This window comes from Panthera uncia (assembly GCF_023721935.1).
Source record: "Panthera uncia isolate 11264 chromosome B2 unlocalized genomic scaffold, Puncia_PCG_1.0 HiC_scaffold_24, whole genome shotgun sequence".
Classification (NCBI taxonomy): Eukaryota; Metazoa; Chordata; class Mammalia; order Carnivora; family Felidae; genus Panthera; species Panthera uncia.
In genome coordinates this window covers 21,665,390-21,691,220 of record NW_026057580.1, presented here as the reverse complement: position 1 = coordinate 21,691,220, position 25,831 = coordinate 21,665,390, and the positions used below count along the sequence as shown (strand labels likewise).

Genomic DNA, 25,831 nt, shown 5'->3' with positions numbered 1-25,831 from the left:
AATCTGACAAACACATAACAAAATAAGGTTCCAGGCCATGCAGTCATTTTGAAAAAACAACAACCTGAGTTTAGAGGAAAATGTACAATATTTTACAATGAGGAACACACAAAGCAGTCAGTCGATTTGAATCTTCATGCACTTAAAAAGCAAAATGGAAGTTAGAGATGCAACTGTGGTCTGAACAATACTTACAAGATAACAAGTTTACCCGACTTTTCTAAATTTCCAAGCAGCTAACAATTAAGAAAATAAGAGACATTCATTGATTTGCAAATGTTTACTACAAATAACACCACAAAACACAAACAGAATCTATTATTGTGACCCACAGTACAAACATTTTCCCCTCATTTGGGAAAAAAACAAAATACAAATAAATGCTGCAAAAGACTAAGGAGCTGTGCTATACAAAACTGACGATATACAATAATATCAAATTAAAGAAAGACAAAAAATAGGAAGAACCACACGGCACACCAGACCAATAGCAATTAAAACAATTATGGATTTTTGGCACGTACATTGAATCGGTCAGCATTGCAGTTTAGATAGGTCATGCATGCAACTTCATTGTTCAAGAGAAAGCAGTCAAGTTTTGGAAGGGAAGACTCCAATCAGGAAAGTATAGGATATGATCAAATGGTATCAAGCTTGGAGGCAGAGCAAGTGCACAAGGCCCATCCCTTCTGTCACCCACCCGGTCACACACACACACACACACACACTCTCACGGTCACAGGGCCTACCACACTCACTGCACAGAGACTCATGGTGCAGTGGTGCTGCCCAGACCAACGTGACATGTTTCGATGTAAGGAGGACTTGAGTGGTCTGGCTGCTCAGCCCCAAAGGTCAACAACAAGCACTCAGCCATTTCTCCTGGGTCACCAAACTGTAACCCGCAGCAGAATTAGGCACATGGGCTCAGGGCATTTTCCTACTCTGGGAGGTGAGTTTGCATGAGTAGTCACTAGTGAAGGTGTGCCAGAAAAGAGCTGATTCTGCTTTAAACATTCTCTGCTTTACCTCGAACCTGAAGGAAGGGGCACAGACTTTACTCCTTTATAAACTCTACATGCCAGAAAACCAACCACAATTTCATAGAGAACAGATACCACGTGACAGCTAACTAAAATGTTTTGAAGCCAGGACTATTTTCACACCATGTTCACTTTCCACATTGTGAAAAGCTGTTCTAAGAGACTTACACAGACACACGACACGGCATGCGGTAGGCATAATCTCTGAACCCTGAGTGCAAGTTTCATTCTCAGAATGTAAAGAGGACGGATGCCGAAATGATAGCAATAATTTTACAAATAAAATGTTAAAGTTTTGTAAAGAATGTTCCTTCAAAAGAGAACCAGAAGAGAGGGACAGGGAAGACAGGCTGGGTGGGGAAGCTTACTGGGGATGGCCATTCAGCTTCCAACCGCTCCCTTTGGCACTGACTTTGAACGTGTTCCTAAAATGTATTAACTTTCTAACGTCCACACTACAGATAGTTTCACCTTTCTTTACCAACTCAAGGGCACACCGATGAACAGGCTAGACCGAATCTGTATCACCTGAGTGGTCATGCTTTCTTGGCCTGTGCAAAAGCAGTGGGCTCACTGTCAGGACACATCTCTAGTGTCCATTCTACCAACTCCTAGCTACGTGAGGCTTGCTAAGGAAAAGTTTTCACTGGCCTCAGTTTCTTTATCTCTAAAATGAGAAAATTTCTCTCATGATCTCACCTGTTATGAAGATTCAGTGAGTCAACAAACATGAGAACTCTGGCTACAGTATGTGGCATTGAGAAAGCAAGTATTAAATCTTTCCTACTTCTCTGGCCACGTGACTACGGGTCTGGTCTATTACCCATTCAACAAGAGTAAAATCAACATTCAGAATATCAGCTCTGTGTTGTGCTTTATCACTCTGAGGTGGAAACCAAAATGTCTGATGAGCAAAATCTCTTATTTATGGCCCAGCTTAGCAGAGATGTACTTAAATCTCTCTGTGGGGAACAGTTTCATTCAAGTGCTGGTGCTCACAGTAAGGGTGGGTCAGAATATGGCCGCATTTATAACAAAAACTTGCCATGCTTCCCCTCAGGAATGTTGGCCGTCTTGCCCAGACAGATGACTGGGACAGTGAGGATACAGTGTGAAGATGAGGAAAGAGAAACCAGACCAAGTTCAGAAGGGCCCTAGGGAAATAAGAACCCCACAGGTTCTGGCTGGTGGGATGGCAGGTTTAAAATCATCCCAAGGGAGATGTAGGAAAGAGTCAAGACAGGAATAGGAAGGACACTCCGCCTGGGCAGGGATCATATCACACGATACCACACTTTTTCATGTGAGGCCTAGCAAAAGGGGGGGGGGGGGCACCAACATTTGACAGGGGACAGAAGGATGGCTGAAACGGGGTTTCAGGCTAACAGCTAACAAAAAATCAACCTCGGTACTCCCCATCTCCAAATTCTCCTAGTTCCAAATAGAAGGTAAGCCTTCTTGTTAAACATCACACTAAATACTTCTCTGTTGCATCTGCTCTGAATTTCCTTCTCATTCTCAGCATTTCTACCTCCCTTTCCAGAATTTACATGCCTCTAAGTCTGCACAACTACTCCCCACAGTGAATGGTGATGGTCTCTTCTCCTGGTTGGACCATTGGCAAAAACAAAAACAAACAAACAAACAAACAAAAAAAAAACACCTAAGAGTCTGGCTATAGCTTCCCATTCATGTTCCTCTATGTGAATGCCTTTGTGAAGAGTTCATTCACTCTCACCTGGACATGAACACTGCCCAGTATCAGTCTCTGCCCAGTAAAAAGTTTACATCAAGGTCCACTTTTATAATTCCAATGTCTTAGGAAGTGGTTTAATTTCACTTTAAACTCAGACCCAACGTCATCTACTTCCTCCTCTGCTAAACTCACAAATGGTGTCACCATTCTCTATATGTCAAGTCAGAAACGTCAAATCTCCCTTTCTGGCACTTAAAATCCTATCAACTCACCTTTCTCAACAATGCTCAGAGTCATCTGGACCCACCTACTCTCTTTAATGTTACTGATGATTGTTCTTTGATACAACTCCTCCGACCACCTCTGTGCCCACAAATGAGAGTATGTAACATTTAAAAAGCACCACATTAAGTCTTTTAAAACATCTGATATTTCTGATCCATATATGCTGTTATTTCTTTGTAATTATTATGGTTTTTTTAAAGCACATACCTCTTTTGGTAAAGACACTAATTTATTTCTGTCTGCATTCAAGTTGCTCAACTTCTTAAGTTTTCCAATGCTCTTAGGTAAAGTCTGTTAAAATAACATTTTAATTATTAATTTATTTTCAGAGACGTGACTCACAGTAAAACAGATCTTCTCAAGGACTTAAAGAATATAATTTCATCCAGAAAGAGACATAGCAGTTCTTCCTGAATATCAGACACATTAAAGCTCATTTGGAAGATGTACAATGAAATATTTTGCATTTTTGTTAAAACAGGAATATGTTTCAATAAAATGAAGTCAAAGGCACAGATCTGGGAACAGAGAAATACCTAGTAAAGAGGTAATGAATGTTCTTCAGTGTTAAAGAATTTGCACCTCAAGATTCGTCCCTTAACTATCTGCACCTTGGAGAACCACACTGGGAGAATGGCCTGGATGACTGGAAGCCAGATGGCTAGGGGAAATCAGAACCCTGAGCACGGGTGCTGTGAGTGGCACGGGGACAGCAGCATGGGAACAGGAACAAGGTGAGCAGGGTGGGAGGAGTGGGGTGCACAGAGAACTATAGGAGCCAGGCAGTACCCTGATGAAGGGGGGAGCTTCAACACTCTGATGCAAGCCAGGGGTGAATGAATACCGTTTTTATAAGTGTTGTGATTACTATCTGTAAGCCTGAAACCACAAACTAGGATGGGAAGGTTAGGTCACTTCCACTACAGCCGCCAGAGGAGGCTGCCAGAGGAGAGATGTGGCCAGGCTCCCCCACCAGCTCTGTGTCCTACCCACTCATGCTTTTTCTGCTCTTTCCACCTCAAGAACATTACTTATACTTTTTATAAAAAAGGAGAAGAGAAGAGGAAAAAGAAGAAGGGAAAGTAGGGTAGGAAATACAGGGACAAAATACAGGGAGAAAGGTAGGAAAGTAAACTGAAGCAAAAGCTGCTACAAGACGACGAAGAGGAAAAGGAGAAGATGAAGTAATAAATGAGGGCCTGATGGAAAGCAGAGGTAGCGGCAGGAAGTGAGAGCAAGCGAGACTGCCCCTGGTAGGTGGTGTAGGCCAAAGCTCTGCCCTTGGTAGGAAGGGAAGCCCAGCCCAAGGCAGGGGCACTTGCAGCCACCTCCATCCCCAATTTCTAGGGCGGGGTAGGATCACAGACCCACACCCAGTCCTCCAGAGAGCACTCACACTAACCACCCCCCACCCCCTGGTCAACCACCGTTTTCTCCCCTTCTCTCTCTCTCTCTCTCTCTCTCTTTCCATTTACTTGAAGAGCCCTGAGAGAACGTTTGCTCTGGCGTTCTTCAGACACCATGGCAGAGGCATCAGTGGCTCATTCCTGCACCTCCCTGGAAACCTCTGTAAGGGGAGCTTAAATACCATTCTCTTCACTGAAGCAGGTTAAAAGCCAATCATCTTTATGTCATGCATTTGCTTTACAAGTCCCTTTTTTAGATGTAACATGAGAAAAGTTCCATGTAGCCCACCCAAATTGTAAGTAGAATCTACCCTAATAAGTCTTGACATATAGAAAGCACACTCTATGCATCCATTTGAAGGTGCAAGCCACACTCACCAGGAGCCGGTTTTCTGTAAGAACTAATTCAGTGAGGCTTTCACAGTCTCCAACTGCTTCAGGCAACTGTGTGAGTCTGTTCTGATCCACTTTCAAGATCGACAGTTTCTTTAGTTTTCCTGGAAAAGCATTATTTCAACTCATTAGTTACAATTGTCTTCCTAATCATCACTTGGTATCTCTTATCTGCTGTTCTTTTTTGTTTTAAACACTTACTCATTTTTTTTCCTCACCCAACTTTTCACATTATGAAACCACATCATTCGCATTTAGATCACTAAAGGTTGAGAGTTAAATGTTATCAGAACATCGGAAACAGTCAGCAATTAGAAACAAATCGTTTTAAAAGTCATTACATAAAAATACTGTATCAAAGCCGGAAAATTTACAGAAAAACAACCAGCTAGCTCTTGATGCATCTTTAAGAACATGAAATGTATCATGTACAAAGGAGAGAGAGGCTTTCATTGTACTCCAAGAATCGTCCTCACCAAAAACAAAAAACAATAAAGTACAGTTTATTCTATCACCTATGAATGAAAATGCCTCAGTGAAGATTCCTACAATGAAGTGTTTCTAGGTATGCAGAAGAAAATGGCAATCTTTGAAAAGCCACATTAAGAACTGAATGTATTTCACTCAGAGCATAAAGACTAGACTTTCTGGTGATGCCCGCAGGCCATGGAAAAGAAGAATGGAGTGACCACAGCATCCTCAAAATCCCCACTGAGTGAAGGAAAGCCTAAGGCTTTTGGATTCTCATGTTCAACTATAACTCAAGGGAATGAAGCTACAAAGCAGACATCCTCACTATCTACTGAGAGAGGCTGGCATGATGCTACAGTCCCCAGTAAAATCAGAAAACAGCCTGTATCTTAAAAGAGACGTCAAGCCGGAGAAGGGGACATGTTGAAAAAATTAACCTGCCTTGTGTGTGGTCACAGAGCAAGGCAGGAGAACTAATGGATTCTTGAGCTCTTTATTTAGCATCATCAATAACCTACTAACACTGTCCCCAGAGGCTTTGCAACTCTCTTCACTGGCAGGAGAGGCACACTGAATTGAATCGATAGATTCCCCCCCAATGGAGTCTCCCTAACAGTTTTCTGGCAAGTGGTCTTGCAGCCTCTCTTTGAACACTTCAGTTGACAGGGTTCCCATCCCTTCACTAAGCAGCCCAAACTAATTTGTAGCCAGTATTTCTCTCAGATCTTTTCCTTGCGCTCACCTGAACTAGAAGATGTAACACATTGACCTCTCTTCTCCACAACAGCCTTTCAAGTGCTTGAAGTCAGCCATCTGACACCTCCTACTTCCTATGCCAAGCAACTAAATGTCCCCAGTGCCTACAAACTGTTTGCGGGTGCCATGTATCACTCTCACCCAACATCTCTACCTAGAGTCAAAGTCCCCATCAATTTTCCAGCCAGTCTGAAGCAAAAGGCAATGTCTGTGTTCCTGCCAAGATGCTATTATCAGTTACTGCTTTCATCTTGACCAAATAGCAGAAAGGAAGTGGTCCTCTGTCATATAGCTTCTCCAATTACTGAAAAACTTTCAGAAACTTCCCTTGATATTTTGAATAAAAGTCAAAAAAAAAAAAAAAAAGGTCAAAGACAGCAAGCCTATGTTAACTATTTGGTTAAAGGTAGTTTCTTACAAGTTCTAAGTGGCTTTGCTATGGTGGAGCTCCTGGTCCGTGTCTGTTTATACCCTCTCTGCGTTTATTTTCTCAAGCTGAACTGCATGCCTTTATGGTAAAGGAAACGTCTGGACTAATTTCTTTTTAAAGGAAACAGCATAGGACGGTTAAAGGAAAAGATTATTCTCAAAGAACTATAAAAGGCTCAACCCAAGCACACCATTCTTCCCTAGGTCGTGCATAAGGTCAGGGTGACTTTCTCATAAACTGTTAGGGTGCTCATGGAGAAATCTCTCAGTGACTGCTCACATGCCTGAAATATATTCTATTATTCAGACTAATCTCTACGGAAATCACTGAAAGGAGATGTGGGTGAAATAGATGAGTTGACATTAGAAGTAACAACAGGTACAACTGTTACCAAACCAGGAGGACAGAAATAACTGCATACTGAGAAACTTCAATCGTATTGAACATTCTTTGCATTCCTTCTTTAAGAACAAATAAACAAGGAGACTAAAGGACTCCCATCCCCAGCATCTGAGAGTGGTGACCAAAGGATCAAAGGAGTGAATCCCACAGGCTCAAGACAACAGCCAACATCTTTAGAAGGCAATTCCTTTCGATACTTACCGATGCCATCCGGAATCATTTCTAGTAAGTTCTGGGAAATGACTAAATCTGTTAACGAAGTCAGGCCACTGATTTCTTCAGGAAGTCTCTCCAACCTGTTTTCAGAGACATCTAAGCACAGCAGATTCTTCAGATTTCCTATTTCCTACACCAGTGACACAGAAAAAGAGACTCATGCTTCACCCTGCTACAGTACAGAGGAATTTCTTACAGGGATTTTTCACAGTCAATTCCCAAAGCAGTGCTGAGGATGTTTCCTTAGTGTTTATCTATAGGAGGAGGCTGGAGTGAATTTCCAGACCCCCTTCCAATGAAAACGGGAAGCTGTATCAATCACAGACACGGAGCTGGGAGGGATGCCAAGCTCCCCAACTTCAGGCAGGCAAGGAATCATTCTCACTTAACAGATGAAGAGACTGGCACCAAGAGAGGACAAATGACTGTAGGGTAACATAATTAAAAAAAAACAAAAGGAGTCTGGAATCCAGTTCTTCAGGTTTAGAATCAATCCCTTGGGTAAGCAGCTTAGAATTCGGGGTGACCCTGAGATTTTCTCTGTTAAGAGACCATCTCCTTTTTACCTCCCATGACCAGTAGTACCTGTTACAACAAACATCAATGTGACCGCACCCCGGCAATACTGGGGCCTCCAGACCCACTGACACCTTCACCATCGACAGAAGAGAGAAGCAAGCGTACTGCTTTCAGAGACAACAGGCCATCCAAGGAGTGGAGAAAGAACCTCAAGGAGTCCAGCGTTCTGTTCAAGAGGTATCTTACCTTCCATTCACAAAATACATATTTTCTCTTTTATAACGGCCTCCACTTTTCCGGTCCCATTGCCACTACATTAAATTCCCCCTCTCACCTAGACAGCTAGCTCCAACCGTGAGACACTCCCTGTCCACGTCTGGGCTATAGACTGTTGTTTCCATATTTCCCTCCTGGAAACGCAGCTAGCTCTAAGCATGTAATCAATCCACCCTTCCGCTAAAAAAATTAAAATGTCTAGTGGCTCCTTGATGCCTACATAAGTACAAATCCTTCAATCTATACTTAATTTGGTCTGATCTACTTTTTCCAGTTCCTCTCCTACCAAATACACATCCTCTGAACCCGCCCCTGTAATTCCTGCCTGGAGGAAACCACACTGCATTTCTATTGATTTCAGGCCTGACCCTTGACATTGTTCTACCTTTTCATTAATTCCTCTTAACAATGTTTTGCATTGACAATAGGAAATGACAATAGGAAAGTAATTCCGATTATTTAGACTATCTGATGCGTTGAGTCCTGGTTTAATAGAAGTTTCTTTTTAAAAAATTTTTTTAATGTTTATTTATTTTTGAGAGAGAAGGAGAGACAGAGCATGAGCAGGGGAGAGACAGAGAGAAAGGGAGACACAGAATCTGAAGCAAGCGACAGGCTCCAAGCTGTCAGCACAAAGCCTGATGCAGGGCTCAAACCCACGAATCACAAGCTCATGACCTGAGCCAAAGTTGAATGTTTAATTGACTGAGCCACCCAGGTGTCCCAACAGAAGTTTCTAAAGAGGGATGAATGAGATGTTTAGATAACCATTTACAACAAGATCATTGGAGTTCTAATTTGTGTTCGAGATGTGGCATTTTGCACACAATCATTTACACACATCTGTACACACATACGTTCTTTCCCCATCATGTCCCAGAGCTGGTGTATTACTTTCCTGATAACCTCATGGTATTTTTATTCCCCATCCTCTGACTCCCAAAGTAACTGGAATTCTCTCAACCAGGATTTTGCATGATTTCCTAGAGAAATCTCCGTATTAATCAAACCTTCAGTTGCTAACCGGTCTCCTTTCCTCAAACGCAGCAAAACCTCAGAAACAGACTCCAATTAGTTCCTTACTTCCCTTAGTTGTGAGGTCATAGTAAGTCCAGTGCTATAAAACTACAACCATACCACAGAACTGAGTACTTTCTCCTAGTGTCAGACTCCATGCGTTAATACAGCATTCCTCATGAAGTACACAGCCCCATCACACCTGCTTCACATGACTGAGCAGACACCTAAGCATCTGATTGGCTTTAAACTATCGGCACTTTGGGGTGCCTGGGTGGCTCAGTAGTTTAAGCGTCCGACTCTTGATTTTGGCTCAGGTCATTATCTCACAGTCGTGATATCAAGCCCTACAGCGGGCTCTGTGCTGGGCGTGAAGGCTGCTTAAGATTATCTCTCTCTCTCTGCCCCTCCCCTGCTTGTGTATGCGCACGCGCGCGTTCTCTCTCTCTCTCTCTCTCTCTCTCTCTCTCTCTCTCTCTCTCTCTCTCTCTCTCAAACACATAAAATATCAGCACCTAAACCATCATGAAATATACCCTGACTTTAAAGACTGGCTGTAAGAAGGGTGCCTGGGTAGCTTAGTCAGTTGGGATCTGACTTTGGCTCAGGTCATGATCTTGCTGTCTGGGAGTTCAAGCCCCGCATCAGGTTCTGTGCTAACAGCTTAGAGCCTGAAGCCTGCTTCAGATTCTGTGTCTCCCTCTCTCTCTGCCCCTCCCCTGCTCACACTCTGTCTATCTCAAAAAAAAAAAAAAAAAAAAAAAAAAAAAAAAAAAAAAAGACTGGCTATAAGATATATCCAAGAACAAATTTCAGTAATACTATTAAATTATTAAATTAAATAAGGGGAAAATGCTTGTTTTTTATTGTTGCACTTCTTGGTTTACATTTCTTTCTCATGTAACCAGAAGGCAAGACTGCTTATTAGGGCTCCACAAGGGGACTATGTATTTAGAAATCCATGCAAGACTCCATTTCATTTGGAACATGGTTCTTACATTTGGTAATAGTAGGAACTTGAACACCCTGATATACCAGCTAAACCATAAGCATTATTTGCAAAAAATTTAAATAAAAGCTTTTAACATTTCTTTAACATCAACTATTACAGTACAGAATGTGGTCACAATCATCCCAAAGCATTTGGCACATCACAATGAGTGGCAGAAATGGATACCATCAAGAATCAGGGGTCCTGATAATTTACAAATTTACTGGGCTTAAGGTAGGCCACATGGGGAGCAAGGATGAAATAAAATACAGACTTCACAAACTAAAGGATACATTTGCTATCTTTAGAAATCATGGGTTGAGGCTTTCGATTTTTCTATGGCAGTGTAGCGTGAGTGCTCAATATATTTTTCCAAATGTGCTTTTTCAACCATTGTTTCTGGTTTTCAAGATCCCTCTTCTAGAAAATCTCATGCAGAAGCAGGGAATGCATGAGTGGTGGTTGTGGTTGTTTATTATTTGGAGGAAACAATGTAAAACCACCACTTACCTGAGGTAATTCTGACAGTTGATTTCCATCCAACCAGAGATCCTTTAGATGTAAGAGAGCTCCAATTGATTCTGGCTGAAACAAAAAAATAATGTTATGGTAACAAAGATCCAATGTTTATTACTCTTCCACTCAGAAAGAATCCTACTTCAACAGTCAATAAATGGGTACCATAGAGGAGGTTAGTTGGTACTTCTCCAATACAAGTCCCCCATCCTTCAAACACTCCCAAAACTCTCCAAGAATGCTGGTGGGAGGCACCTGGGTGGCTCAGTGGGTTAAGTGTCCAACTCCTGATTTCAGCTCAGGTCACGATCTTATGGTACATGGGATGGAGCCTCGTGTCGGGCTCTGTTCTGATGGCACAGGGCTTGCTTGGGATTCTCTCTTACTCCCTCTCTCTCTGCCCCTCCCCCACTTGTGCTCGCTCACATGCTCTCTCTCTCTCTCTCTCTCTCTCAAAATAAATAAATAAACTTAAAAAAAAAAAGAATGCTGGTAGTTTCCACTGACACGCATCATATCTAATACTGACCCTCCCCACCCCCACATAATTCTCAACCTGTGTGTGAACTGGAACACATTCTCTAGTATTGCCAAGCTGTGTCTGTGGAAATATATCCCTACAGATCTCCCCTGAAGTATATTTTGATCATATCTGAGGACAAAATTAAATCTAAATCTCTCATTAATACAGACTTACCAAATTATATATTTCATTGTTTCCTAAATCAAGTTCTTCTAGTCTCCGCAGCTGGGTAAGAGAGCTATTTAAAAAAAGAAATAAAGGAACTCTTAGAGAGTATTTAGAAATGCTGAGCAATACAGTATCCCTCACTTGGACTAGTTTCCAAAAATAAGACTCATTTGGATTGCATGGCAGTAAATATTACCAAGGAAAAACTAGTAAGGGAAGGCAGGCATCTCCCAAACTTTCCAAAAGACACAGAATCTCCTTGTGACAAAGTATTGTAATACTTTTTTTTTGATACATGAAGAAATTCATTTAGTACAAAATCCCCTCTTATCTTCCCCATAAGACTCACTCAGGAAGATATGTGAGAAGATTCTCTCTCAGTTCCAGGGAAGCCAGGTTATAAAGACTAGAAATGAACAGAAGAAAAACATATAAGGAAAATTCCTAAGATTCTTCTTCCCATTCTCCTTCCCCATACATACACTCCACAAGTAGCAATGCTTAATAAAACCTTCTATGTCACGTCTTCCCAGGAGGAAAAATATCTATAACCAGTACTTGTAAATCCCATTAAAAAGCATATTCTCTACTCCCAGATTTTAATATTAAAATAAAAAGAGTAGCATCATCAATGTAAGGCACCCTCGTTTAAATACTTGTACATTTGATATGTGAAAAAAAACTCACTAGTCATTAAAGACCGTCACACCCAGGACCAAGATAGAAGTCGAATATGTGCTTCCAGACTCCAGAATGTCAAAAATGTGCCGTTACCATAAAAACAGTAGTGCCTTTAATCTCACAAAGGTCAGTGCTCTTCCTCCAAACATTAGTAAATGACCATCCCTGTTTGAAAGCAGTGGGCCTCTCGGTCCAGAGGGCCCACGTGCTCTACTTAAGATCACAAGTTCACAGAGCACCAGGAAGCAACACTATGGAAATGATGGCCATTTAAATGCATCAGGGATAGGGTAATAGCGCACCTCACATGGTGCCTGGAACACAAGGCTGATTCAGTAAATGGGAGCTGTAATAGAGTTGCTTTTATTCTTACTAAACCCCAGAAAGTGGCGCTCTCTTCTGCACTCTCTCCAGCCTCTCGGGTGTAATCCACGCCTATTAGGCACATGGTGAACGGAGACAGATGTTTTCCTCTAACACTGATTATCTGGGTCGAACCTTCCCAGGCAGTGGCAATTCCTCAGCACCAGAAACCTCACACACCCAGGGGACATCAGCGCTGGCACACGTTACCGATTCAGTGATTCGGAAGGTGGACGATTCGTCTATTACCCCACCAGACACCACACCAAGCAAAAATTCAAGCTGTTGCTCACATCACCACAGTCACTGTCCAGATTTGGAGGACTTTTATGCGTGAGCGCACAGAACACAAGGAGTCAAACGTTATGCCGACACTCTAATCTGCCTTAATCCTCCACTCTCCTTCCAACGTTAAAAGCCAGAGTCACGGGTACTAACAAAGCTGGTTTCATAACATCAGAAAATGTAAATTTGATTGGCAGAGTGTATGTACATATTTAAAGACTGTTTGCCTGAAAATGTATCTTAACTCTGTGATGAAATGCACACATTCTGTATCTCCTTCAATTTTAGAAAATGGAATATTTTTCAGAGTGGAAGCAAACAAAACTCTTCACAATATATTTTTTAATCAAAATCCCTATTAATAATTATAATTTAATACCAACATTGTTAAAAGAAATGTAGGCTGATGGGAAGATTAAGCAATGTAGTTTTACTTTCCATGGGCCGAGTGTTCACACAGAAGGAACGAGAACGGGAAGGGTGGGGGTGGGGGGGGAGAAGGAACCAGCCAGGATCTATTTCCAAAAGCAACCTGTGGATGAGGATGATAAGTACATTTTTAAAGTCTCAGTAAAAGCAAAAAAACAAAAACAAAAACAAAAACAAAAAAAAAAAAACAGGGCTTTGCTTTAGTTTCCATGTAATCCGTGGCCAGTTTTATCAGGGAGGTGGGAGTCATTTGGCTATTTTCACATTTATATTTTAACAATCACTGATGAATTGACATTTTATCTACTCCACATTCATTACTTTCATGCCAATTTCGATGCACTAAAGACATACACTAACAAAGGAGGAAAAAGTCCTTTGCTTTACGAATGTCACCAGCAGGCATCTTCGAATGCATCTTTAAAAGCAGGGTTTTGGGTTTTTTTTAATGTACCATTTTTCATTTTTTTTAATTTAGTTTTGAGAGGGAGAGAGAGAGAGAACAAGCAGGGGAGGGGCAGAGAGAGAAGGAGACACAGAATCCAAAGCAGGCTTCAGGGTCTGAGCTGTCAGCACAGAGCCAGACATGTGGCTCAAACTCACTAACTGTGAGATCATGACCTAAGCCAATGTTGGATGCTTAACTAACTGAGCCACCCAGGCACCCCTAAAGGCAGTTTTATGCAGGCCTTGAAGTGTTGTTCCAAGGTCTGTGGCTTGGGCCTGAGGCCTCCTGCCTGACCCGACCACCCCTCCTGCTCCTCTGGCAGGAGGCACGCACCCACAGGGGCTCCTGGGCTCCTCACACACACCACCTCTTCATTAGAAACAACCCAGCTTGGTGACGACACATCCGTGACAACAATCAGGAAAGTGACGCTTTGTATGAGTTCCATTAGAAAGTGGCAAAGGCATAATTCAAGTGTGGTGGGAAGCCAAAACTCCCACCCTCACCCTCCACTGCCTTGAGGCAACTCGGGGACCCTCCATTCCCTTCTTTATAATTTAAGTTTTAAAAGCACCTATCAATATGGAGCAAAGAGGCAAGTCTTACCTTCTTAGCCATACCAAGGACACAAGGATTTTTGTTGGTTTATGTCATTTTAAAAATAGGACACACATTTTTAAGTTATCTTTATATTTTGTCTTGAGGGTCAAAGGCATAGGCCACAGTCACTAAGAGCACATAATGCTTGAACAAAAACACTGCGAAAATGCCAGCAGACTTTTGGACATACAATTCTTGATAATGTCATGTTAATGTTCCCACTGCTACCATGCTAGCACCCAAGTAAAACATCCTGTTAACTGAAAAGGTTCTAACTCCAGAACTTCTCAGTTTCCACTGTTTTTGGATAGTAGGGAAAATGGGAACGCATGGGTCTTAACAGCAGCAAAAAACACCATATTTCTGTAACCTTTCAAAATTCAAAAATTCATTTAAAATGAAGTAAATAAAGCAAGAGCCTTTCTAAGGGAATACTTCCCCATAACTTTAAACTATTTAAAACGAAGGAACTCGGACATTACAATCAAGCTCTAGGGACCCAGCAATGAAAGGGCGAGTCTGGAAAGAGCACACAGAGTCGGGGAGGTAAAAGTGTGAGGCCCAGACTCCAGTCCTGGCCTGTTCCCTAAGTAGTAGCTGGATTGCTCGACTCAAGTGCTTTACCACTCTATCCCAAGTTCCCTTAAAATAAACATATTCACATCTACTATGGCAATTAGGGCATAATGTATTTTCCCTTCAAGTCCAGTGAGCCACTTTTGTCCCTCATTTCCCTGAGATAGTCCCTACCCCTATGCATAGTTAGGTACCTTACGAGTGGGCATGCCCTGAGTCAGGTTCTTCTGAGAGACTGCTCCAGAATGCTATTTTTTTTTTAATTTAAAAAACATTTTCTAATGTTTATTTATATCTGGGGGGGTGGGTAGGGGCAGGGAGAGACAGAGACAGATTCCGAAGCAGGCTCCAGGCTCCGAGCTGTCAGCACAGAGCCCAACGTGGGGCTCAAACCCACGAACCATAAGATCATGACCTGAGCCCAAGTCAGACACTTAACTGACTGAGCCACCCAGGTGCCTGTGCACAGGATGCTATTAATCATCCCCATTGCAGAGGACTCCTTGAGGGCAGGTCCCACGGATGGTGAGCTGCTGGCATCAGCCAACTCTTAACAAAGATCAAAGTTGGCTAGTCCCGGAGCCAGTGCAGAATCCTACCAGCCCGCTCCAAAAGGCAGTTCTCCAAACTCTTCTAGGAAGAGCTGACATAAAACGAGACCTGCCTGAACGCAGATTTAGACCAGAGAAATTAATACAAAACTGAGTAAATGAATGAATGATCTCCCTTCTTAGTCTTTCAGAATACAGGATCTTCCATCCAGACTTCAGGATACTGCCTTTCCCATCAAGGCAACCTATTCAATGCAGCACAAACATCTCTACATCTCTTACGGCACCAAAAAAAACCAAAACCAAACCAAACAAAAAACAACCAACATGCTTTGCCAAGCGCTGGGCTAGGGGATTTGAACTCAGTTCTGTCCATTTCTGAGACCAGGCTCTTAATCACCAGGCCAAGAGAAATAAGGAGGCTCAAACTCCATATGCATTTATCAGCCATTTCAGTTAAAACATGATTATCACAGAGGAAAAAGAAAGCATCGGGTGTTTCTGATACATTTACAAATGTGAGAAAATAAGACACTTGAGAGGCAATATGAGAATCACTGGTCTTTAACACTTCGACTACTAATAATGGCATCTGCAGCTTACTGTAGGACAGATACTGTTGTAAGTGCTTTACAAGATTCAGCTTTGTGGATGAGAAAACTAAGGCATGGAGAGGGAACCTGAACACGGTCTCACACAAATGAGAAGGGGCAAAGCCAGGATTTACCAGGGAATCTGAATTTTTATCGCTATCTCCTGCTGTCCTTCACTCTTGAGTCGGCTTTGTGAACAGCTAATACGATGAAATACATAACGTAAACCAAAGTATTCAACAGTAAATTTTCCTCCCATATTCCTCCCTCATCTATCTAGTTTCCCACCACTGAGACCCTTCTCGCTGGAAATCACCCCTTTTTGTTAGTTACCTATGTATTCATCCAGAGTTTTCTTTTCATGCCAAGACAAGGAGATACCCTCCCCCTTTGCACATACAAGTTATCCCACACACGTCTAGCACTGTGCTTTCCTCACACAGATTTTTGTCTCACTTATTATTTGTACACATCAGTACTTTTTTCTTTTAAATAATTGCATGGTATCTCACTTCTATATACACCTTAACTTTTTAAACCATTCCCTCATTCACAGATACTTCACCCTTCAATTTTAGTATCTGGCAAATTAAATTTTTGTGTAATACTGTTAGAATGACCTCATCCTCCTCCTACAAAAATATGAGTTCTATTCTCCCTATAACTCCCACCATTTCTATCCCCAAATGGGGTAAAACAAAATAACAAAAACCAACTTAACAAGCTCTTACAGAAAAAGAGTATGCTTAAAGCATTTCTTCTCAACACACTAGTGCTTAATGTTTTACAAAGTTCATGATAACAGGCACAAAAGTTACACTCTTTTATAAGTCAGAATGTAGGCCAACTGTATTTTTAGGATTCTATTTCAGGGACTGGATGAGTGGTTACTTTAAAGAATTTACATCTGTTCTCCACTATACTTTAAAAATCCCCTTTTAATCCACTAAGACTTTTTTTTTTTTTCATTTTTGGTGGTCACAATCATTTAGAAAGTAAAGAATAAAATAAATTCAAGTAGCCCAAACAAATGGCAGTACACTATGAAACCATTAAAATACAAAATCTACCAACATTGATGGCAATAACATTTGACCGGAGAAAAATCAACATTATTCAGGACAGGGAAAGTTGCTTACACATTTGTAAAATTTCTGCTTTCTTAGTACCAAATTAGGACTTAAGAAATCTCTGGTAACAAATTTCCTTATGGTGGCTTTGCTCTAGAAACTTTTCTAAAAAACCTTTTTGTTTTTGAAATAAACATTTTATAGGAATTCCTAGGCCTCAAAAGAGAGCAGTGAATATGGTAATAGTTTTCATAACGAAGATGTGTTCCTTACAGGCAGCACGCACTAACACGATATGGAAAAGCAGCCTGGCACTAGGCCCGATTAGCAAGGGGCCACGTGGTCCACTTAGTTCAAGCCCAAATTAAGGTCACCACTCCCAAGGGTAGCAGACAAACTCAGACCCACACGCTCTACTTCAATCTACCAGGGCCCATCTACTTGCTCTACTTCTGCTAGCAAACTGTCATAATTAAATGTTTACTGATGACCATTTTGGGACTGGCAGCTGTGTTTCAGGCACTGTGCCAGTCGATTATATATATAGTCCTTCCCCTTTAAGAATGCTATTTTTTTGAGGAGGAAATTTAAACAGAGATGTTTGGATTCATTTAAACTTCTTTTGTTTTCTTGTTTTTTGACAGTATGTTTCTTTAATGGCCCAGGATAAGGAATCTCATGGAGACAGATACACAAAGTAAAGACAAAGGCTGCCAGAGGCTTCCCAGACTCTCAGAATTCTCCATGATTCGCACTGGGGTTTTGTATCATCTCAGCCTTGCCCCCCACTCCTTGTTACCTGCAGGTCATAGAGGCTGTGGCTGTGTGTACCCACCTGGTCACCAGGTGTGAGTAACGGAGGCAAAATGACCTCAGCATGTTACTCATAGGCTACACTACAGAGTTATTTTCTGCCAGAACAAACTACGTCAGGCTCCCAGGTACAGTCTCATCCTTCAGCAAGACCAGGCTTCAAGTTGGCCTAAGATCCATCATCACTACCTAATTCTAGAAAACTGTCATCCCCCAAAAGGAAATTCCATACCCATCAGAAGTTATTCCTTATCCTGACCCTCACCCCTAACCACTCCCCCCAGCCCCCGGCAGGTACTGGCAACCACTAATCCAATTTCTGTCTCTAGGCATTTGCCCATACTGGACATTTCATATGAAAGGAATCATACAATATGTGGCCTTTCCTCTCTGGTTTCTTTTACTTAACATGTTTTTAAGATTCATCCCGTTGTAGCATGTATCGGTATCCCCATTACTTTTTTGGCTAAGTATTTCATTATATGAATATACCATATTTTATCAGTTTGTCACTGATGGAAATTTCAGTTGTTTCCACCTCTTGGCTATTATGAATAATGCAGCTACAAAAATTCATGCACAGGTTTTTGTGTAGGCAGGTTTTAAATTCTCTTCGATACATATAACTAGGACTGGAACTCCTGGGTCATATGGCAACTATGTTCAACGTTTTGAGGAAGGACCCGCTCCCTCAAAAGAGGGGCTTCTTCATTTTACATTCCCACAACAGTGTATGATGGTTTTCAGTGTCTACACATCTTCACCAACATTTGTTATTGTTTTTGCTTTTTAAAAAATTTATATCCAAGTGAGTTAGCATATAGTACAATAATGATTTCAGGAGTAGAATCTGGTGATTCATCCCTTACAAATAACACCCAGTGCTCATCCCAGTAAGGGGCTCCTTAATGCCCCTTGCCCTTTTACCTCACCCCCCACCCAAAACCACTCCAGCAACCCTCAGTTTGTTCTCTGTATTTAAGAGTCACTTATGTTTTGTCTCTGTGTTTTTATATTTTGTTTCCCTTCCCTTATGTTCATCTGTTGTTGTTTTTTTTTTTTAATTAGAGTTAGTGGGTCTGAAGTGATATCTCACTGTGGTTTTGATTTGTATTTATTTGATGACTAATGATGTTGAGCATCTTTTCATGTGCTTATTGGCCAATTTGTATATCTTCTGTGGATAAACCTATTCAAATCCTTTGCCCATTTTTATTTCTTATTGGGTTGTCTTCTACTGTTGAGTTGTAAGAGTTCTTTATTCTGGATACGAGACTCTTATCAGATATATGATTTACAAATATATTCTCTCCACTGTACATTGTCTTTTTATTTTTTTGATAGTGTGTACTTTGATGCACATAAGTCTTTAATTTTGATGAAGTCCAAATGTATCCATTTTTTCTTTTGCTGTGTAGGCTAATAAACAACTGCCTAATCCAATGTCACAAAGATTTATCTCTAGGCTTTCTTATGAAAGTTTTAGTTCTTAGATTTATGTCCCTGCTGCATTTATAGTTAGTTTTTGTATGTGGTGTGAGGTAGGGGTGTGACTTCATGCTTTCACATATGGATGGATATTCAGTTGTCCCAACAGCATCTATTGAAAAGATTATTCTTCCTCACTGAACTGTTTTGACTCTATCAAAATCAATTAACCATCAATGCAAGGATTTATCCTGAATTCCCAATTCTGTTCCAGTAAACTGTATGTCTCTCTTTATGCCAGTGCCACACGTCTTGATTATTGAAGCTTTGTAATTAAGTTTTGAAATGTGGCAGTGTGGATCCTCCAACTTTGCATGTCTTCTTTAAGACTGTTTTGGCTATTCTGGGTTTCTTATATCTCCATTCGATTTTTAGGATCAATTTGTCAATTCCTGCAGAAAAAAAAAACAGCTAGAATTTTGATGGAGACTGAGTTGAATCAACAGATTAATCTGGGGAGTATTGCTATCATAGTTATATTAAGTTTCCTAATCCATAAACACAGGATGTCTTTCCATTTATTTAGGTCATTTTTAACTTCTTTTAACAATGTTTTGTAGTTTGCAGTATATGGGTCTTACATTTCTTCTGTTAAATTTATTCCTAAGTATTTCATTATTTTTGGTGCTTTATAAAGGAAATTATTTTCTTCATTTCTTTTCAGGTTTGTTCAATGCTACTATATGGAAATAAAACTGATTTTTACATATTAATCTTCTATCTTGTAATTTTGTTGAATTCATTTATTAGCTCTAATAGCTTTTTGTGGATTTCTTAGGATTCTTTATATACAAGATCACATTCATCTGTAAACTAACCCATTTTTGAAAAGTAAAAAATACAGTGTGGGATTTTCTTGAGTAGAAATTGATACAACTGATCTCAAGAAAAATATTTCACTAGGGGTGCCTGGGTGGCTCAGCTGGTTAGGCATCTGACTTTGGCTCAGGTCATGATCTCATGGTTTGTGAGTTCTAGCCCTGCGTCGGGCTCTGTGCTGACAGCTCAGAGCCTGGAGCCTGCTTCAGATTCTGTGTCTCCCTCTCTCTCTGCCCCTCCCCTGCTCACTCTCCGTCTCTCTCTCTCAAAAATAAACACTAAAAAAATTTTTTTAAATATTTCACTATATGCTTTTTGAAAGACAAATTCATTCACACTTCGTACCAATATGTGAAAACTTAGAGCAAAAGTATCTTTCCTGGCTTTACCAGTACAATCCTCAAAGTGTTTTTAGTTAGAGTAAAGCAAAAAGCCACTGTTCACTAAAAACTGTTTTCAAGGGCATATCTGAAAAGTCAACCTTATTCAGACAGTATTTTTTTTTTTAATGCTTAATTTTGAGACAGAGAGACAGAGCATGAGAAGGGGGAGGGGCAGAGAGAGGGGGAGATACAGAATCCAAAGCAGGCTCCAGGCAGGGAGCTGTCAGCACAAAGCTGGATGCGGGCTTGAACCTACAAACCACAAGACCATGACCTGAGCCAAAGTCAGACGCTTAACCGACTGAGTCACCCAGGCGCTCCCAGACAGTATTGTTAAAGTCTACCCTAGACTGGGAACTCTACGAGGAGCCTACTGAATGCTTCTCTCCTTGACTGCTGCCCTTCCATGCGAACTGGCAATCTCAGTGATATGTAAAGTCATTTACTTAATATTACCCCAACATTTTCTAAAAGGGATATAAATAAGTCTTTATAAAGTGCAAACACATAAATAATTTCATGAAACAGAAAATGCAGCTTCTTCATGGAAGAAACTAAGTGTGAATCCTAGCTGTTCCACCCACCAGCAACACAACCCTGGGCAGATTACTTATCCCCACTTCACAGACAAAACCAACAGGACTCAGGATGGCTAACGGTAACCATGACTACACATGCTGTACTTAGACCATATATGTGCCTAACGTGCCCCCCCCATAAATGTTGGAAACACCCCCCCCCATTCCTTAGTTTCCTTCATCACATGGAAATTAATACAGCTGCTCTCACTGATCATCAATATTAGCTCTGAGCTTTTTTGGCAACAAAAGCAGAAAAGGAAATGTGATAAATGTCAGAACTAATATTAAAAGGAAAAAGCTTACCAGTTCTTCTGATGAGATTTTTTTCCCTAAAAAAAAAATACATATTTAAATCTCTCCCTAATGGCACCTTTTATCAGGGAAATTAACAATATAAATGAATAATAATTATTCTTCATTCGAAGGTTTCAGAGCAATGGAAACAGGTGTTTTGTTTTGTTTTGTTTTTTAATCAACTGTATATCATTAAGCCAGACAAGTGATTGTGTAGGAACAGGCCAATGTGGTCCTAGCACAAAGCTTCAAGAACCTAACTGGCTTGCCTACAATGTCAAGAGGGAAGCTAGCAGAGTGAAGGAGGTAACACTGTGCGCCTGGTCACATGTACTCATTCTTTATGTCAGAGCAACACTAGGGTTGCTACAGACACAAAGAGTTTAATGACCAGAGACTCCCCCCACTTTCAGGGTACAAAGTGATCAAGATGCAAACACTTGAATACTGAACAACTAGACTACCGTGTACAGATAAAGGGCTAACATGCTTATTGTGTAGCCAGTAAAGAGTGGGTCAAGGAAGCTGTGCACTTAGGATCTATCTCACTCTTCTCATCATTGGAGAAGGCTTGACAAAAGAGATAGAATTTCAATCATTAAGTGAGGACAAACCTCAGCCCCTTGGCAAAGAGAGGAAAGAGGGAACACATTTTAAACTTCACTTTTTTTAAGCTATCCTTTTTTAAAAATTTATTTATTTTGAGTGAATGAGAGAGCGAGAGAGCGTGTGAACAGGGGAGGAGCAGAGAGAGAGGCAAAGAGAGAATCCCAAGCAGGTTCCTTGCTCTCAGAACAGAATCCAACGTGGGGCTTGATCTCACAAACCATGAGATCATGACCTGAGCCAAAATCAAGAGCTGGACGCTTAAACCAACTGAGCCACCCAGGTGCTGCTAAAGTTCACTTTCATGAAAGGCTTTGAAGCTTTCTGCTTGGTTTGACCAGAGCTTGGTGGGTCTACACCACAGTAAAAACTCTATAGTGCATGCTGCTACAACAAACAAACACTACCAAGCTTCTGAAACAGTGGTCTCCAAACTTGAAAAATATTTGCAGCAGACTTTTAAGTAAATATTATATGCAACATCAATACAAAAAATAAAAAAGCTAGTAACAGAGCTGTGCAGGCACAAACAGGGATCAGCAAAGACCACCCACCAGAGTGCTGTTTCTCACTCTCCTCTGTGTCCAACAGAGATTTCACTGGAACCCCTAGGAACCTGAAAAAGGAGAGGTTAAGAACCACTAGTCTTGAGCTTCACAGACTCCCAAACATTCTCTTCTAGACTGGTGGTCCTCACACATTTATAAAAGTATACTTTTATAATCCTCTTCACATTTATTTTAAAAATATATAGATGTACTTTTTAATTTAATGTAATTTTTAAGTAAAAAAATAAAGCATTTTAAAATATTTTATTTAAAAATACAAAAATCTTTTGGGCTCTCAATAATTAGCAATGGGACTGAAAATACAGTATTATGTATTAAATCTTTTGTTTTATAGCTGGGTACAAAACAATTGATTCTAAATTGTTTTAATCCTTTGTTTAATCACTATAATAGGTGAAAGAAATTCTTCACAAAGTTACACTGATTCAAGAGGAACTATATTCTCAGCTGCATTTATTAAATCATCACTAATTTTTAAAAATGACTTCTGCTTGCAGTAAGGTCTCTGTTGAAATTCTGCTCACCATCATCTTCCGTGACATCAATCATTTGTATATGAAGACTAATCAGAAAGTGCTGTGTTTTGGGGCACCTGGGTGACTCAGTCAGTTAAGTTCCTGACATTGGCTCAGGTCATGATCTCATGTTTCATGAGTTCAACCCCCATACTCGGTTCTATGCTGACAGCTCAGAACCTGGAGCCTGCTTCAGATTCTGTGTCTCCCTCTCTCTCTCCCTGCCCCTCCACTGCTCATGCTCTCTCTCTCAAAAATAAACATTAAAAACAATTTTTTAAAAAAGTGCTGTGTTTTTCTATTTTTAACAAAAGAGTTTAAAGAAACTGTATTAGGGGAATTTCTCACTCATTGTTAATTACCTTTATTTAATTATTTATTTACTTATTTATTTATTTATTATTTTTATTTATTTTTTTAAATTTTTTAAATTTAAATCCATGTTAGTTGGCAATATAGTGCACCAATGACTTCAGGAGTAGATTCCTTAATGCCCTTTGCCCATTTAGACCATCCCCCGTCCCACAACCCCTCCAGTAACCCTCTGTTCTCCATGTTTTAGAGTCTCTTATGTTTTGCCCCTCTCCCTGTTTTTATATTATTTTTGCTTCCCTTCCCTTATGTTCATCTGTTTTGTATCTTAAAGTCCTCATATGAGTGAAGTCTTATATTTGTCTTTCTCTAATTTCGCTTAGCATAATACCCTCTAGTTCCATCCATGTAGTTGCAAGTGGCAAGATTTCATTCTTTTTGATAGCTGAGTAATATTCCATCAGGTATATACATATATACATATATATACACCACATCTTCTTTATCCATTCATCCATCGATGGACATTTGGGCTCTTTACATACTTTGGCTATTGTCATCAACTTTACTTTAAAGGACAAGGTACTATGCTAACGTGCCATCACAGAAAAGGGCCAAATCTGGGACATTCTTACTCTTTAGTAAAAGAAAGATGTGTGATTCTGCATGAGGTAACCAGTATACTTCTTTATGGTTCAAAAGATCTTCATGATCATTCTTCATGTCACCAAAAAGTATTATAGGGATTCTACTATGTGAGAGACTTGCTTCATCCAAGTAGCCACACTGAGGGTGGCTGCTGTGCAGCCACGTGGTGAGTGTAGGACACGGACTGTAGTGCCCGGCAGTTCCCTGAAAGTGCAACGACCTGCGACCTGTGTGACGCTGGCTTCTTCCCACACGTCAATGGCGAATGATCTGCACCCCGCAGGATTCCTAACAGTGCGCTCGGGGATTTCAGGAAGCAACAATTTATGGCCATCGTGTACTGAGGTACCCAGGGAAGCAGCAACTGACTCACAGGAACACCGCAGAATACTTTACACTTGAGACAGACATGGCAGCACTCAACAGGCGTTAGACACCACGTGAACCACGAGCTCATGTCGTTCCATTTCCACACTGGACAGCACGACATTCCTTTCAAGGACACCATGTCTTTGCAAAGCTGGGTTGCCAGGGACAAACGGTAAGTACCAGGTGAAAAATCAATGTGGAAAGGGAAAAGGGGTGGCATTTTGAGAGGCTGAGTGGTGTCCAGCAGGTACCCACATCCTACAGCAAATATTTGGCAACGTTTAAAAATGAAATAAATGGGTGCTTGTGTGGCTCAGCCAATTAAACGTCCAACTTTGGCTCAGGTCATGATCTGACAGTCCGTGGGTTCGAGCCCCGCAGTGGGCTCTGTGCTGACAGCTCAGAGCCTGGAGCCTGCTTCAGATTCTGTGTCTCCCTCTCTCTATGCCCCTCCCTGGCTTGTGCTCTGTCTCACTCTCTCTCAAAAATAAACATTAAAAAAATATTTTTTAATAAAAAAATTAAAATGAAATAAAAATATTCTTTCCATTTACGTATATTATTTTTTTCAAACAGCTACTAGGTTGTTAGAATAAAAATACTTATTATGTTGGCTGGACTTACCTACTTAATAAATGGCACCATCAGATATGGCCAGGAGCACTAAGAAAATGTGTCTGTTTCCCAAAGGGCCATGAGAGCCACCTGAGCTACAGTGGCGGTGCATGAAGTAGCAGAAAGCACAGGACCAGGACCAGGGGGGCCGTGCTCCAGTTCCAACTCTGCCATCAACCCCCAAATGCTCTTCACATTAACCAACCACTGGCAAACCAAATGCACTAGTGGGCAGATGCTCACAGGTGGCCCCAGCTTCAAGGCGACTGCAGTCAGCTTGCCCTAGATAAAGGCTTGGCTGTCTCCTCCAGGCGGGACGCTCCTGCCCTCCCTGAGGGGCCCATAACCTGGACAAATCCACAGCTTTCCCAGTTCATGCCAAGTACTGTGCTAGGTGCCAAAAAGAGAAACCGAGGTCCCATTCTCACTGTTGCTCAAAAGGCAGATACTGAGGTGGCTGACTCATCTGACCAATGAGAAATAAGCAGAGTTAATCTATGCAACAATTCCCACTTCAGAATCTACAAAGATAACAGCAAGTATGATCATTCAGATGGCAGCCATTTCGTGTTCAAATTTTTTTTTTTTTAATATGAAATATGTATGTCTTACAGGGGCGCCTGGGTGGCTCAGCCGGTTGAGCGTCCGACTTCGGCTCAGGTCATGATCTCACAGCTCATGAGTTCAAGCCCCGCGTTGGGCTCTGTGATGACAGCTCAGAGCCTGGAGCCTGCTTCGGATTCTGCGTCTCCCCCTCTGCCCCTCCCTCACTCGCATTTTGTCTCTGTCTCTCTCAAAAATCAATAAACATTAAAAAAAATTTTTTTAATAAATATGTGTGCCTTATTTATAAAACCATACTACCTCTGAATAGTTGTTTGGTTACTAAATATTTGATTCAGTGCCCTACAGAAACCGTTTGGGAATCCTCTGGGAAACTGAAGAATTGTTTTCATGAGGAAAGTTTGTAAGTTTCAAGTAAGGATTTGCTTAAAACGTAGTACACTTATGCATATATGCAATTTCCTCAACATTTCGCCATCTCAACTGCTTAAAGGGCCTTTCTGGCATGGTCTAGGACACCAGGGGTGCCCAAGCTTCTCCACGGAGTCTGT

At 41.0% G+C, this 25,831-nt stretch overlaps 1 protein-coding gene across 2 annotated transcripts in view; it reads right to left on the bottom strand.

Moving 5' to 3' along the window:
* LRRC1 (leucine rich repeat containing 1) overlaps nt 1–25,831 on the bottom strand; it is a 136,276-nt gene that overhangs the window by 17,429 nt on the left and 93,016 nt on the right. For both annotated transcript variants that reach the window (XM_049653839.1, XM_049653840.1), the window contains 6 exons: nt 11,458–11,514; nt 11,115–11,178; nt 10,412–10,486; nt 7,084–7,228; nt 4,809–4,927; nt 3,232–3,315 (listed from right to left, as the gene is read on the bottom strand). In XM_049653839.1, the coding sequence (XP_049509796.1) occupies nt 3,232–3,315; nt 4,809–4,927; nt 7,084–7,228; nt 10,412–10,486; nt 11,115–11,178; nt 11,458–11,514 (544 nt within the window). The remainder of the gene's footprint in view (nt 1–3,231; nt 3,316–4,808; nt 4,928–7,083; nt 7,229–10,411; nt 10,487–11,114; nt 11,179–11,457; nt 11,515–25,831) is intronic.